The 16,590-nt window shown below is 36.1% G+C and overlaps 1 protein-coding gene across 1 annotated transcript; it reads left to right on the forward strand.

Annotated features, from left to right (window-relative positions):
• Positions 1-1,097: 1,097 nt before the first annotated feature.
• LOC109038505 (cytoplasmic FMR1-interacting protein) lies at positions 1,098-16,583 on the forward strand. Its single transcript, XM_072301493.1, is given in 12 exon segments — positions 1,098-1,550; positions 2,706-2,931; positions 3,565-3,780; positions 4,286-4,335; positions 7,501-7,674; positions 9,233-9,464; positions 12,188-12,305; positions 12,308-12,380; positions 13,235-13,341; positions 13,344-13,367; positions 14,558-14,749; positions 16,374-16,583. Coding segments are annotated over 11 exon segments (1,497 nt in total). The 5' UTR covers positions 1,098-1,550; positions 2,706-2,721; the 3' UTR covers positions 16,475-16,583.
• The last annotated feature ends 7 nt before the right edge of the window (positions 16,584-16,590 follow it).

Raw genomic sequence — 16,590 nt, forward strand, 5'->3', positions numbered from 1 at the left:
CACCCCCCCCCCCCCCTTAATGTGTCATCATCGTTTGTGTCATCGTATATTTTAGCATAAGTTTGGTCATAAATTCATTTTTCGATCAAAATACCATTAGTTTGCCAAGTTTCAACACGAAATGTCTACTAGGACGAGTACAATCTACGGTGAGTACCTTTTCTTTTTACCCCCGAGATCATGTATTTGTATCAAAATTTCAAAAAAGTAAGGTCAAAAATGAAATCTACGATCAAAAGTCCCACCAGATGCCGAGTTTCAACACGAAATGCCCACAAGAACGAGTAAAACTTATCTTTGAGTAAGTTAAAAATTTTTATGTTTCTTCCGGAAAGTTTGAAAGAACGCGTAAAATTGTGTATTTGCGTCATTTTATTGAAAAAAGTAAGGTCAGAAATGAAATCTACGATCAAAATAACCCAGGAATAGTTTGGTTTAGCACGAAATCCCCATGAAACGAGTGGAATAGCCGCAAAAAGTAAGGCGATGACCGGGGGCATTGTTACACGCTTCGCTCCTGAATAGCCGAGCCGGTGAGAAAACAGAGCCGGTGGCTTGAGGCGGATTTCTTGTCAAGTTTTGTGAATGATCGAATACCGCCATGTCTCCGTTAGAAGCTATGGTAAAGAATCGATAGTGCGATAATCGAATAGTCGCATGCGATACGATATTCGATATTCGTCCAGCTGATTCAGCACGGCGGCCAAGAATGCACAGCGTGCACAGCACAAACAATGCATGTTCCCGCGCAATTACGCCGGTGCCCGAATTCCAGAATTCTGGATCGCTCAATTAATTGTAATGGTTGAATTTTAATTTATTTAATTATTAGCAGTTGAAACTGTCATCTTCTTTGCTCATTTAGAAGTATTTCATCAATTCGAGACGAAGATTTAACCCCAGGGCCAACGAAAATCTAGAAGAAGCCATGGGAAGTGCGGTGAAACCTAGGGTAACCTCGAGCTCTAGTGCTTGTGACACCGAAGTTCTGAGTGGATATATACAGGTATGAGTGTATGAGTCGTTTTTCTGGTATTCCTTTCAATCATCTCTCTTTCAACTAAATCGAGGAAGCTTACACTACTGATTCCTACATGAGAACTTAGGGAAGTTCCCATAACTTACGATGTTACAACAGAATTGTCATCTGACTCCTGTGACGGAAAATGTCTTTTTGTCTGTCGCTTGACTTGTCTTGGAGACTCCACTATGGACCAAGATGTATCTCTTTATCCATTCTTATCTTATCTAGTCAATCTATGAATGCAGACCGGTTCTTGAAACTCTGTTGGTACGCCAGGACAAGATAAGGAATGTGTGAGCTTTGCGATTGGAAGTCCTTGATCTCCTAGGTCTGGACATGCCGAAATGAGTTTCAATGATCGATTCCTGTGTGAGACATGTTGACTGAAGCTAACTTTAAAGAAGGAACCTCTGAGCACAGTGAAGAGTGTTTTACAGGTTTTGTTTCCCAATCCCCTGCATATAGCAAGAACTGTGAAAATTGTTGCCACGCCTAAAGATCATCCTAGTTCGGACTGCATTGCCAGGTATTTTCGGCCTGTATTTCCTCCTCAAGAATTGTAACTTCCTCATTCCCCAAATGTCCTGTAACTCTCTCCTTCTTTCACTTTCATGTCGTTTAATCTGTGAAGGAAAGAGTTATAGTTTGTCTGCATGTAGTCTTGCTGTGATAATGAGGCCAAATTCATAATTTTGAAAGCTCACCTAGACAATCTCTTCTCTTCCCTGCGGACCGATAGCTAAGCCTCTGTTTCACCTGATCATTTCTCTTTCTTTATTCAATGGGCCAGTTGCACTGGTAACAGAATCATGTTTTGATGCTTGGTTCTAGTAGATCAGCTCTTTATAAAAAGGTCTGTCCCAACAGCAACTCTCTACCGTGAATATTATCCGAGATATCCTGCCTTAAAAAACCCGATTCATGACGTCATCCACTGCATTAGTGCATAACGTGATACCTCCTACCGCGGTGGATGATGTCATAAATCGAGTTTTTAAAGGCGAGATACCTCGGTTAATATTCAACGTAGAAATTTGCTGTTTGGCCGGATCTTATCATTTTTAGTTGATCTGCATGAATAAAGTATCAAAACTCGATTCTGAGAGCAGCACGACTGGCCCATTCTTCCACTCCTATGTTTTATTTCTATTGTTTCATGTCTAAATTTGTCACAATTACCTGTTTACCCTGCTATCTAGAGGTGTCGTCAGCTAAGTTGGCACTTGTTTACATTCCACTTGCAAGCAATTGCGATGCAATTGTTGAACAGCTACAGAGGATTGACGGTAGCCCCATCGTGTGCTTCGTCAATCCTCGATCACTGGTGGACGACTGCATTATAGTTGCTTGCAAACGATATGTATTCAAGTGCCACCTTAGCTGACAACACCTCTACCTCAAGTTAGCAGTATTACTTCTGATAGTTTAACACTAGTTTGTCCTACCTCTTGAAGGCATAAAGTTATTTGACCAATTTTATCTACTATCCACTGTCAACCTTCTCTGGTATTGAATCGTACAACACTCAAGAATATTTATTTTTGGTTTTCAGTGTACTCTCCGTTTTTAAGTGATTAGAGTGGGTATGTTTTCAAAACCATTCATTTCTCTAAGTTCCATGTACAACAATGCTTACTTGCCAAGTCTTATTTTTATGTCTTTGATGGTTTTTTGCACAAAGGAGTCAACTTCTCAAAATGGCGGCAGAAAAGCTAACATTAACCGATGCCTTATCCAACGTCGATGCCTTAGATGAGCTTACGTTACCTGATGAACAACCGTGTATCGAAGCTCAGCCATGCTCTGTCATTTATCAAGCTAACTTTGATACCAACTTCAAAGACCGGAATGGGTTCGTCACTGGCATAGCAAAGTACATTGAAGAAGCCATTGTTCACGCCAGTTTGGTAAGCTTTACATTCCTGCTGCTTGACCATCATTAATCTGCCTAATTGAATGGATGATAAATGATATTTTATGATCTTTAGAAAAATCTTGCTTTTCCAAGACAATTTTGAGAAAAATGAGTGGAAATCATAAGTGTTTAGCAGGGAATGAATTAAATCGAGAACTACCGATATCATGCTTAAATCGGTGTTCAGAAAAAATTATTTGACTCCTTTACTCTTACCTAGATCATTCCAGAACTACAGCAGGATCAGAAAGATCGTATCCGAAAAGTTAGTTCCATGCAAGTGTTCTCAACTTAAGGCAGACATTCTCAAAATTGGTAGAGGCATCTATTTTAGAATAAAATCAGAAATTTATGTATTTCTTTGATGGAAGGTCATTTGAACCTTGATTTCAATTTTAAAGATTTCAAACTATCCCAGGAATCCACTGCAGATCGACCTTTAAATGTAAGTGTATCAATTTTCGAACCTTTATAGTATATGCACTGAAAACAGTCAATAGGTTTTTTCATTGAAGCTTAATCGACACTGGTTTTGGTCGTTTGTTAAATTCTGAGCTTTGCTCTATTGTGAATTTGAAATTGTCAATCTACCAATCCTATAAAATATCTATTTGTAATGCTCCAGAATGTACTGTTGAAAGATGGCTTGGAACATTCTGTCGTGCTGTACATGTGGAGATGTTGCTCTCGAGCCATCCCGCAACCGAAGTCGAATGAGCAGCCGAACCAGGTGGAAATCTATGAAAAGACTGTTATAGTAGTAGCTCCTGAAGTGAAAAAGCTGCTTAATTTCATGTATTTTCAGGTGAGCATTCTAATTTTGTTAATTTTCGACATTTGGTAGGTAATTGAAGTGGTGTATTTTAGGTAAAAACTTGTATCACATTCTCTACCAATGTGTCTAAGAAGTGTAACTGATTTTGCTGGGCCAGAAAAACATGCAGGAAAAAGGGGATATTTGAATGCTTCAAACCACAATTTCCACTAATCGCCACAATGCTAGAACTTAGTTTAGGTTACCCCCCTTACAAGCCCTCTGCTTGTTAGTTCGGTGTTAAAACTGGTGATGGTGCCTATATTGCACAAGTGTGTGATCTTTTATTTATTTACTTATTTGTTTGTTTAGTATGAATTGGTACAATTCAAAAACTAAAAATTGTTATAGTGCATGCAAAATATCGATCACCGTGCCTGAAATTACCTGACGTATTTAACAAGAAAATGGTATTGGCTGTGGACTTGTCAAAGGTCTTAGTCTTTTTGATATTCACTCAGTTTTTCCGTCTTTTGAATCTCCATCTTATTTTTGCTTATACTCATCGAAAAATTTAATTTTTTCTTGTTAGATATATGCCATAGGTTTAGATCTCAATTGGTTGTACAATGATAAATTCTGGTTTGCCAAATTATAATTCCTTTTTTGAACTATTGCCCTGAGGAAAGTTTCATGCTCTCAGAGAGGAAACTACGGAGTGAATTTTCTGAAAATTTTCATTTAAAGAATCATAAAATCATGAAGAATATTCAGTAGGAGTTTCAGTGAATTACACACATTTGCTTGATCATAATGGATGAAAAATTGGTGAAGATTCTGAAACACTGCAACTGAAGAGTGTCCTTTTTGTGCTTTGATTTTCTCAAAAATTGAAATTACTTAACAAATCCTTTTTTTTTATTTTTTTTATTTTTTTTTTTTTTTAAGGAATTTTATTTAAATATAACGCAACTACCACAAGTATTTCCTTGTATCTATCTACATGGTTTAAAACTAAAACTAAACAAACTGCATTCATTTTACAGGGTAACGTTAGATAATATGATGATTATCTCTAAAAACAGGAATTGTAAAATGCTCTGCCTTCTTTTTTAGAGATATTAAAACATGAAGGTTTTTAGTTTAATTGTTTCACATTCTTCCTTTTGCACTCCATTCACACTCTCATTCATACCTTACAGACTACTTACAAAGTAAATCTTGATAGGAGTTCAAAGGTCTCCCACCTTTTAATCTTTTCACTAATATTGTACTGTCCAAGAGGTTTACAGCCTCTTCATTGGCATGTTTTACAAGACAACATTCATATCTCTTCGTTGTCTCAGCAATTACTTGTCTAACCGTGGGTACCTCCAATTCTCTCCTTATGTCTTCGTTCCTTAAGAACCATGGTACTCCAATAATTTCTCGTAGAACCTTTGACTGGAATCTTTCTACCTTATTTATATTAGATTTGCTTGCACAACTCCATAGTTGTGAAGCATACTGCCATATTGGTTTTAATATTTGATTATACAGTAAAATTTTGTTTTTCTTGACAATTTTGATCTTTTGCCGAACAACCAATACATTTTTTTATACTTTTTATTTAATTCTCTCACCTTGATTCTAATGTGATCTTTGAAAGTAAGTCTACAGTCTAAATAAACTCCTAAATATCTAGCGCTTGTAATGTAAAGAACGTGTTCATCTTTTATGAGAACTGGTAATTGTGGTATTTTCCTATTTGTAAAAACAGTATGAGAAGATTTACCTGCATTGAGCATGGTGCCATTGTCAGAAACCCATCCAACCATTTAATTAATACCTTTTTGTAATCTATGATTAGAAATAAAAATGTCTTTGTCTCTTTCTGCTAAGGCAGTACCATCTGCAAAAGTGATGCTAAAGCCCCTCTCTGGTTTTGAGATGTCGCTAGTGAAGATATTATATAAATATGGGCCCAGTCATGATCCTTGCTTTACTCCTGCTTTTATTCTTCTATATGTTGAATAACAATTATTAAATTTAACTCTAAATTTTCTGTTCTCCGGGTAAGATTTGATTAGTTTATTATGATTAAATGGCAAAAAAATTCGAATTTCGTAGAGAAGACCCAGATGCCAGACTTTATCAAAAGCTGCTGAAATCTCTAAAAAAATCATCGAACAAACCTCTTTATTTTCCCATGCCCTCTCTATAAGACTCACAACTCTGTGCACTTGTTCTGTGGTAGAATGTGATGTCCTGAAATCGAATTGGTGTTTTGGTATTATCTATCTTTCTTCTAAAATTGGCAACAGTCTTTTTAAGTAAGCCCTTTCCAACAATTTACTCAACACTGATAGTAATGAAACTGGCCTGAAGGAATCTACCTTTTCCTTGGGTTTATTTGGTTTATTAGATCAAATAATTCTGTTTTTGTAATTTTAGGAACTTCCAAATTTTCTTGCCCTTCTATTTCTAGCGATTTGTGGCAAGATCGCACTCATCCTTGAGACTGTTCTCAGGAGTGAATTCACTTTCCGAATGATGAGCGAAAACTTTAGCTTTTCTTTCAATGTCTTTTACTTTAACTTTATTTTTATCTAATATGGGCGGTGAATAAAAAATCTAATTTTTAAGGTACTTTGTCGCCCTCCAGAGGGAATAATCAGTATGAGCCGTAGGTGATAAGTGTTTCAGAAAATTTTCAGTTTCCTTATTTTTAAAAAACCAGCTCATTTTTGAGACCTTCCTTTTTAGTCTATTAAATTTATTTTTTAGTGCATCAGTTCTCTCTTTCATCCATAATTTCCTAACCTTCCTGGCCTCGCTAATTATTTCCAGAAGTTCATGAGGGACTTCAGGGGCTAATTTCGTTCATCTAACAGTGATGTGATTATTATCAATAAAGTTTGTAATAAAATGCTTTTCAAAGTATAATGAAAGTGTTCTCTCCTCTCTGTTGTTTTACTTTTCTCGAAATTGTAACAAACGAGATTCATAATATTTGCGGTAAAATTTTATTCCACACAAGTACTTACTTTGATTTTGAAAGTTAGAGGAAAGTTGCAAGTTGTCAACTTAAATTCCTACCCCAGTTGGTGTCGCAGTGGCACTTTTTTACTGAGGGAAGGCAAGGTGAAAGGGTTTTGTTGAAAACCTAAACATCATTTCATGCTGCATGCTTTGCATCTATCATTTAAGGAATATTTGAACTCGGAAGCATCTTTCAAAATCTATCTTTTAACGTAGTCCCTAGTACTGTTTCTAATTAGTGACAAGATATATTCATGGAAATTGTTTGACAATTGAAAACAACAATTCTGAGCTTATTTTATGGCTAGATTTGTTGATTTTTTTTTCATGAACATTCCTCTAAGATTAGTCACCTTCCGCACAACATGGACAGGAATGTATCTCGATTGCGTTTTTTCAGTATTTCTTATTGACTTCTCATTTTTTCATAGGAACACCATTGCACCAATTTGTCTGAAATTTCCAGTGACTTTTTTTACACTTGAGAGAGAAGACACTAAAATTTTCAGACACATTTGTTCAAAATTTTTCAGTTCATGAAAAACTAAAATGTTCATTAAAGGCATGTTCTCTTGGGCACTAGATGGACGATTGATCTAAATACTAACTTTTCGGTTTTGCCAACATAATACTTGTCATGGCTTAAATTTGAAGTTAAATCTGCTAGGGTAGTAGTTAAAGTACTGTATCCAATTTTTTATGTCAGTATGAACTTCTTTGGAATTAGGGTCAATTCAAAATTATAATTTATTACTTTATGAATTACTTTTTGTATCTCCTTTTCAGGTACGTCTTATACCTGTTAGATCTCTGCAATGATGGTGCTCATTATGCCCTGACTGTCTTCTGCAAATAATTTTTATACGATGAAGTTGAGGCAGAAGTCAATCTGTGCTTCCATCAGTTTGTGTATACTTTTAGTGAGCAAATATTTGCTCATTATAAGCAACTCACAGCAAGGTATTATTTGTTTATTAGTCAGTTTATATTTTTTTTTATTTCCCCGCTTCCGTAATATACATTTTTCTTTTTCATTTTACCGATTGTTTTTTTCGATGAAGTTTCCTATAAAACTAATCTTCTGTTGACGCTCTGTAATTAATTGGCTATGTATTGACAATGTGTAGGTAATTTCTTGTTGTGAAACTTTTTTAAGTCCAATATTCTTCTCTCTGTAAAATTTTAACCTGCTTAAACTAGCGAGTTTCAATTACAGAACATAATCAATTCTTTCTTTCCTTTCAATAATTTTTTTTATTTATTTATTTATCAATTTTTTTAAACTAATAATTAGCTATTTTATCACCATGTAACATTAGGGTGCGGCTTATTTCAGTCATGTAGGAAAATCAACCAGGTCCGGGTGGCAATCGGTTTTATCTATGAAAATAATAGGCTGTGTACAATTTCTGCAAATTTGAAGCTTGTTTGAAGCTTGTTGTTAATTATTAGATGATGCTTAAAGGGATCAAAACTACAGGCAAAGTTACATTGGTTTGAATGGGCAGGAAAACGCCTGATCTGCGAAAATGCGGTTTTTGGATCTAAAATGTGCTTAAATGAAGAAGACCTGACCAGCTCTTAGAGAGGCATCTAGGAGCCCATTCGAAACGAGAAAATCACACTTTTAACCCAAGGGTGAGGGTAGGGGGATCACTCGAGTGCAAGGTAAAATATATACACCAGTTTCGTTCCAGGCTCAAGAAATAGAATGGAAGGGCAACATTGTAAAGGGCCAAGTATAGTTCACACCAATTTCGTTCTAGGCTCAAGAAATAGTATGGGAGGCAACATTGTAAAGGGCCAAGTATAGTTCTCAAGGGCTAAAACAACTATTACACATAATTTCTCATCAAGTTGTGAGATACCTTTGCCTCTTTAACTTCGGAACACTTATTTTGAGTTTGATCAGAAAGTCTCAAATGCGAACTTTTAGCTGCAGGCGCGACACCTCCAAACCGGCTACGCCGTGACCCCCCTATCCCCACTCATGGGTCAAAAGTGTGATTTTCTCGTTTCGAATGGGCTCCTAGATGCCTCTCTAAGAGCTGGTCCGGTTTTCTTCATTTAAGCGCATTTTAGATCCAAAAACCGCATTTTCGCAGATCAGGTGTTTTTCTGCCCATTCAAACCAATGTAATTTTGCCTGTAGTTTTGATCCCTTTGAGCATCATCTAAAAAAGCTTCAAATTGGCCGAAATTGTATACAGCCTATTATTTTCACAGATAAAACCGATTGCAACCTGGTCAATTTTCTTACATGACGGAAATAAGCCGCAACCTAATGTAACATTATGTAAGTGGTATTCCTGAAAAATAATTTTTACTGTTGTAAGCGCCAAATCAAAATTTTTTTTATTTATTATTTTTTTTCACTTAGTGAGTGCCTGACAAATTCTTATCTTAGAAGAAAAGAAAAATAAATTGTGGGTATGATTGTTTCGTAAAATATAAGAATTTTTTGTATTCATTTCTTGGATCTTTCTTCTAATATTGAATGTGTGTATCTCTCTTTCAGTATTTTGTTAGATACACGTTTTCGGGTTGAGTGTGTGGCCATGGGAACCTACCTGCTTGCATATACGCGTGCAAACTGGTAGGAAACACTGTTGAAGCAGCGCCACGTTCAATTGTTGGGTAGATCAATCGATCTCAACAAACTATTCTTGCAACGCACCAACGCTGACATGCAAAAATCTCTTGAGCTTGCCATTTGTAAATTTGAAGAGGGAGAAAGAACAGGCGTTGTCGTAAGTGTTCAAAATTTTTAATTCTGTAAAATGAGGGAGGGAAAAGCAAAACTTTATGAACAGCAGCTGATGTGTAATTATTTGCTTAATGTATTATCTGTCCTGCTCGACAGAAACTCTGCATTTTCAATCAAAGAATTGAGCAATGTGTCCCAGACAGCAGGCAAGAATGTAGTTTTCCAATCTTGAATTGGAATGAATCCATTCATGATTATATCAGCCTGTCAATTGAATCAATACATGCCACAGACACTGAAGTTCAGGAATTCTTTGAAGATATTGCGATCCTTGAGAAACAATTGATTCCAGAGACAGTCAGCCTTGGTGGTGTAGTGATCAAGGCAGTTAGCTGCCAACACTGAGGTCCTGGGCTCAATCACCGTAGGTGACTGATATTTGGACTGCATTTTGCAAGTAGGAACTATAAATTCTGGCTCATCTGAAAAAAACACTTATGTGCATAGGGAAACTAATAGCACATACGTTGTTTTTATAATGGGCTAGAATTTATAGTTCCAAATTCCAAAATGCAGTCCATTTAAGGACACTCAAATATCAGTCATCGTGACCGTGCATGACTATGCCATTCCAATACCCTAACCCTTCGAGGTAACAGGGTGCGGGAGGGACATAGTCACCCTGAAAGTAATCTGTCTGCACTATTTGACTGGATTGTAAAAAAATCGGTGATCACTCCAGCGATCACTCAACTGCCAGCATTACCTATCAGTGGAGATTGCAACAACAGTCAAACTCGGTGGAGGCATGGCCCTGCTCCAAATATTCATGCTCTGCAGCATCTGCCACAGTCTTTGATAAGACCTATCATTGGCTATCAGACGACTGCTGAGCCTAGCAGGAATATAGAGATAACACAATGTGTCAATAGTACGAAGTTAAGGACAGGGTGTCTGCAGGTCTGGAAAACCGGGAAAAATCAGGGAATTTGATCACTGTCTGGAAAAGTCAGGGAATTCGATCGAAAACCGGTGAAAGTATGGGAATTTTCGCAATTCGAACATTTCGCGGCTATTTTTGCTCGTCTCTGCCGAATTGGCCGAGTAGCGCACTCGCGTGGCTGATAATGTAAACTGCTCTGTTCGATCAGTTTGCAACACGGCTGCTAGGTTCACTAATGTGTGTTCGCTAACTTTAAAGATCGAATCGATCTGCCCTATTTAATTTATCTACTTAATTCATGCCGAATGGCAAGATAGACTAAATAGACTTGAATGAAGTTAACTTGCCAACAGCAAAAAATTACAGTAAATAATGATGGGAAACTAAGTGCCCCAGTTATGAGCAGATGGTTAATCAATTTTTTCAATAAGTTTGGAAATTTAATGAAAGTGCTAGAATTTTAGTTTTTCCTTAACTGAGTATTAAAGAAATATTTAATGTCAACTGCATTTTGCATAAATTTTTTCTGGTTCTTAAATCAACATGTTCACAACTGGTGCATCCACCTTGTAGAAATATTATTGGTGGATTATATTCTAACAAGCCAACGCTTGTTGAGTATAAGACAAATTCAATACCAACAATAGGTTCTGGAATCCATTGAATTAATTGACCTTAAAAAAAAAAGAAGGAAAAAAAAAACACCCCGAATCAAGCAAATTTATCTAAAATCGAGAAGAGACTCATATTTCCTCTTGATTATAGCAAAATCTACCTGAGTTAGGCACATTTACAACTCTTGTTTTATATTTTAAGAAAAAGAGACTTGTATTTTCAGGACACTAAGTAATATGCCAATATTTATGAAACCACCAGGGTGAACTATAGTTTGAATTTTCAAAAGTATACGGGGCAATATGTCACAAAGAGAGCGTAGCAGAGCATAAAAATTAAATTTTGAAGGTGAATTTTAGTCTGAGTATACCATTTTGGAATTAGTTTTATTTCGAGTATTTAGGATCTCGTTCCTTTTAAAAGTATTACTCAACTCCTTCCAACGCCATGGTGATTCAGAATATGACTTTACGGGGTCATTCCCAAGGATAGTTTTTTTTAAATATTTTCTAACTAGTTCATCGTATGGCTAAACCCAAAAAGTCAGGGAATTTTGTCTCTTTTGTCATGGAAAACCTGGAATTGTCAGGGAATTTCATTTTGAAAATCTTGTAGACACCCTGAAGGAGCACGGTCCAATTTCAGGGTGCTTGACGGCAGTAGCCAGTTGCCTTGGCCCCTTGAGGGCGTCTCGCTGGTAAGCCTGGCCTTACTTACTTACTTTGATTCCAGAGATAAGATCTGGCTTTTCCCCCCAAAGCTAAGATGATTTTAGAATCAGCAGCATAAAATCAATTAATATTTTGGTTTTTGAAGATTGATAGAATATTAAATCTCAAAAATTAAGTCTTGGCTGTGGATGCCCTCAAAATCTGTACAAAAATTAGACGGTAATCGTTTGATTCTAATTGCTATCCAATTATAATTGTTCGCCAGTTCGAAAAATCAGCCCTAATTTTGAATTGGCTTTATCTGACTATGATTTTTAGTTAATCATGATTGAAAATGTATTTGAAAATTGAAATTTACTCTCTAATTTTTCATATCCGAGCTGAGTTTGAAAAATTGTGTGTTCATTTTGTTTCACATGAAATTTTGGATGAGGGCACAATGTCCGTATGGTGTTAAACTTTTATTTGTGTGAAAAAACCTTTCTTTTTAAATATTTACCACATTTTTTAATTTCACTGCCTTTTTTTTTATTGCAGGAATTGGATGGTTTGTTACCGGTGAACAGGCTGTGTCATAACCTATTGAGCAAGCATTTGACGCTGGACAAATACGATGCCATGTTCAGAGAGGCTAATCACAACGTTTTTGCTTCCTATGTACCTTACACGTTTTTTAGGAGCTTAATTACGACTTTTTACCTAATTATTGCTACAATTCGGCAACTAACAGGTATGTGTTAACTCTGCCATGACAGAGCCTCTGATCTACAGGGTGACAAGTAAAGACGAAAAGTCACTGAAAACCTGGAAAAGTCGGGGAATTTTGCCGCAGAATATGGATTCTTTTTCCTTTAACTGAAAAATGTCATTAGTTTCTACTGCTTTCACATGTTCTTTTGACGAAAGTTAGAAATTTTGCCTTTTAGTTCTGAAATTTTAGATTTTAGGGATTGTGATCAATGAAAGCTTTCTGTAAAAAAAAAAGAAAAAATTATGAAGAAACACCAAGGAGAAAATCATCGTTGCCGCCTTATTTCCCTCAATAAAAAACGACTTCACTGGAATAATTGAGAATATTTTCAGACAATTTTGTTTGCAATTTAATCAAAATATCTGAAAATTTCTAGGAAAATAATGCATAACTTTTCTTCAAAATTTATGTTTTAGCTTTTGGCAACTCTGAAGTAATCTTAGGGCAGAATACTTAATTTTTTGTGTTTTCTAGCAACCCACCTCCATCTTCTGTATTAAATTTTCACAATATCTTAAAATGTAGGAATACGATAGGTCAGCATTGAATAATTTTATATTCGCAATGTGTTAGGAGGGCCCATCAAAGAGATTTAAGGTGTTAAATAGGGGTGAGGGTGCCAAAAATGTGCAAATGATACAGTACATAATACGGGGATGCCTTCTTCTTGAAAAATATAGAGAAACACATTTTGATTTCAAATCATTTTCATTAACTCCAGGTACTGTTAAAAATTAGAAACTTATCCTTTGTAGCCTTCTCGTTCTTGCTTCGAAAAATTTCTTGTCTTGTTCTTTTTCCGGTTGCATTAACTTAAACTTTAATGTCTACAGGTTTGTGAAATGCCGTGGAATCACGTTTACCAACCCTGTTCATAGAGACAAGCCTCCACAAATGGGCCATGCTTATCTCTGGGGCAGCAAATAATTGAATCTTGCTTATTAACAATTTATAGTCAATTCACAGGTAAGGAGACAGTCATCTTTTTCCAAATAACCATCATTAATTAATTTTGGCCCACATATGTAGGTACCTACAAAGGCTCCATTTGGCCCCAGACTAGTTCTTTTTGCAATACGAAGAAAAATACTTGGGAGGAAGATCCAACTTTTTTTTATTCTCCACTTTCAAGTTAGCGGTGACAATGTTATGAGAGCTTCATTGATTTTCTTTTGTGCTGGAAACTTGTAAGTTTTTCGATAGGTAAGTTGCTGAATTTGTGAAAACTTTATTCAGCTATGCCTTGTTTACTTAGTTTTGGAAAAGCTTTTGGTTCTCTAGCCCAAAGCATTGATATTTTGAAAGTTATTTATATTAATTTGTATAGGGTCGCCACAGTCAGGAAATACTGGTAATTATCAGGGAACACTCAAAAGTTAGGGAAAACCTGCAAATGTCAGGAAAAACGACAAAGGTGTCATGGAAGCACAATTGAACCACTTTCATTTGCTTTCAACAATAGATTTGAAGTCTCGAACAACCAAATTTGCGAATAAACTATTTTAAATTACGTCTTTTTAACCATTCGGTGAATCTTTAATTGTTAAGGAAATTTCACTAAAATGTGTCAGGAAAATGTCAAAACATATAATTTTCTAAATTCTGCGGAAACCCTGTTTGTAGGATGTTAATTCAAAACAAAAGTAACAATAAATGCGACTTGATCTGTGAGAAGGGACCTTATCCTCTGGGAGAATATTTTCCATAATTTTTTGCAAACACTTAAACCGTGTTTTCGTACAACCAAAAATTTTTTGTCTAGGAATTTCAGGACCAATATCTCCTTCAATTTTTTAGATTTCAGGGTCAAACCTGTGCTGAAATATCCGTATTTTCTTCCTCCGTGCATTTAATCAAATGTTAAGAAAAATTTGCATGTGGAAAAGAAGGTCCCTAACTTGACCTCTGCTGGCACGGAGATTTTTCTTCTGCAGTTCTGACTTCTTTCTCTGAAACTGAAAAGAATGACATAGTTAGGTTTGAAGAATCCATGAATAAAAGGGAAGAAAACACTATGTAGCATTTTATCACAAATGCATCAAATTAAGACCAAATAACGTAATTCTTTTTATATGAGTTCCCTGTTCGGAAGCTTTAATTTATGTTTCATTGTCATTATCATCCTTGCACTCAACTCTTATCCGCCTCTGTTGTAGGTTTCGTCGGCCCTTGCCACATGCGCTATGTGTGTAGATTATTAGGTTACCAAGGCATCGCAGTAGTGATGGAAGAGCTCCTCAAAATCGTCAAATTACTCATCCAAGGAAACCTCCTTCAGTTCACAAAGACTTTGATGGAAGCAATGCCCAAAACATGCAAGCTTCCACGATATAACTATGGATCTCCAGGTTTGTTCAAGTTATCATCCTACTTTTTCAATCTGCTGTTGAATTCTCCTTCTTTTTTTAAGTTTGTTTTGTTACCTATGGAGACAAAAGTAGAGAGTGAACAAGTAAATCTGCCGTCAAAAGAAAAGACGCTGTAACCCTACTCAAGATTTTCACCCTTTTTTTTCTGAGGAAATGTATTATTAAACAAAAGCAAATGCATACATATTCTTCAGATTTTCAGAACAGTTTTTGCGTATCATTGAAAATACTAATCGAAGAAATGACACAAAGTGAGGATTAAGTTTTCCTCCGAATCGAATGCAATAGAAAGAAGAAAATTGCAAAATCTGGAGTAAAGTACTATGTTTTTGCTTTCCTCGGCAGGAGAAGATCTGATTTATAGGACTTTTGTAACGCTTTTTCTCCCAAAAATTTCACTCACCAAATGATGGATGCACTTGCCAGTTTAGAAAGTAAATTCTTGAGCCAAATATCAATGTTCACCAGGAATTTAATCAAAAGATTTTTTGTTTTTCGTTTGCAATTGTTTGGGAGATCAGTTTCTAGGGCTGTGCGAATATTCGAAAATCTCAAATATTCAAGTTCAAATACTTTTTCTGATATTCGATTCAAACTCGATCTTAGAAACCTCGAACAAATTTGAATTATTCGACCACATATGTTATAACCCATGTTCAATATTTTGAATTTTTTTTCTCCCCATAAATTATTCTCCAGTATTTTCCAAGAGGTTATTCAGTAATTAGGTATTAATCCTTTTACCTATGGGAAGTAACAAGTTGACTTAATATGGTGTCTTCAGCTCTTGAAAACCAGGAATTGTCAAGAAATTCCATCAGGTCAAGGAAATCTGGGAAAAGTCATGGAATTTTATGGCAGAAATCGTAAATTTGAAAAATCTTGTATTTTGAAATCTGAAAAAACATCTCTGTTGTCCACACAATGGAAAAAAAATTCATCAGTTTGGTTTGGAGCTCAATGCTCTGAGTTATGGTTTTGTTGTTTGTAGTGAAATTAACCAATGCCAAAAATTTGTCATTTTCAGTTCCATGTGTGAAAGTAGTCGACATGGAAAGTTAGAAAATCTTAGTCTGGGAAAACTCACAAAAGTCAGGGAAATTGTTCCTGCTAAGGTTGTGGACACCCTGTTCAGCTCACAGGAATTTTCTTAGATTTTTTTGAACGAAAACAACCTACATAAATCGAGTTCAAAGTTGCATAATTTGAGCCTCCATTCTGATGGAAATTGCTGAGAAAACTGAGGTAACACAGAAAATTATCTGTCCTACTGCGAATACATTTATGAGTGACACATTGTGACTCTTCTGCTGAGATTCATGGTCTGAACAGCTGAAATTTCAGTGCATTTCTACATTTAACCAAATGTCAAACATCCATATCTTTTCTCACAATCTGGCAACCTTGCTGAGCAGGCATTCCAACACACAACTGCATGCAGTGGAAACAATTAAAGAATCAGGATTTGCCCTCATAAAAGACAAATCTTGTCTAAGAAAGATGAATTGATCTGGAGTGAATACACTTATAATCCCTAATTATCTAAAGCATTCACCTGTTTCCTGAGCTAGGTTTTCTGAGTGTTGTTAATTTCTTGTTTCAGAACCTCAAACGGATGGTGGACTGAATCCGCAGGTTCCAGGTGCTGAGCTCTCAGATATTCGCTACGTTAAACAAGTACCTGAAATCAAGCGAACACGATAGTTCCTTAGTTGAACATGTCCACTGCTTCCCGCCATTGATTCACCCCTCCCTTGCAGTGCACGCACACTCCTATCGATGGGAGAGCGTGCAGTCACAAACTGTGCATAACCTCTAAA

This window comes from Bemisia tabaci, chromosome 6 (genome assembly GCF_918797505.1).
Source record: "Bemisia tabaci chromosome 6, PGI_BMITA_v3".
Taxonomy (NCBI): Eukaryota; Metazoa; Arthropoda; class Insecta; order Hemiptera; family Aleyrodidae; genus Bemisia; species Bemisia tabaci.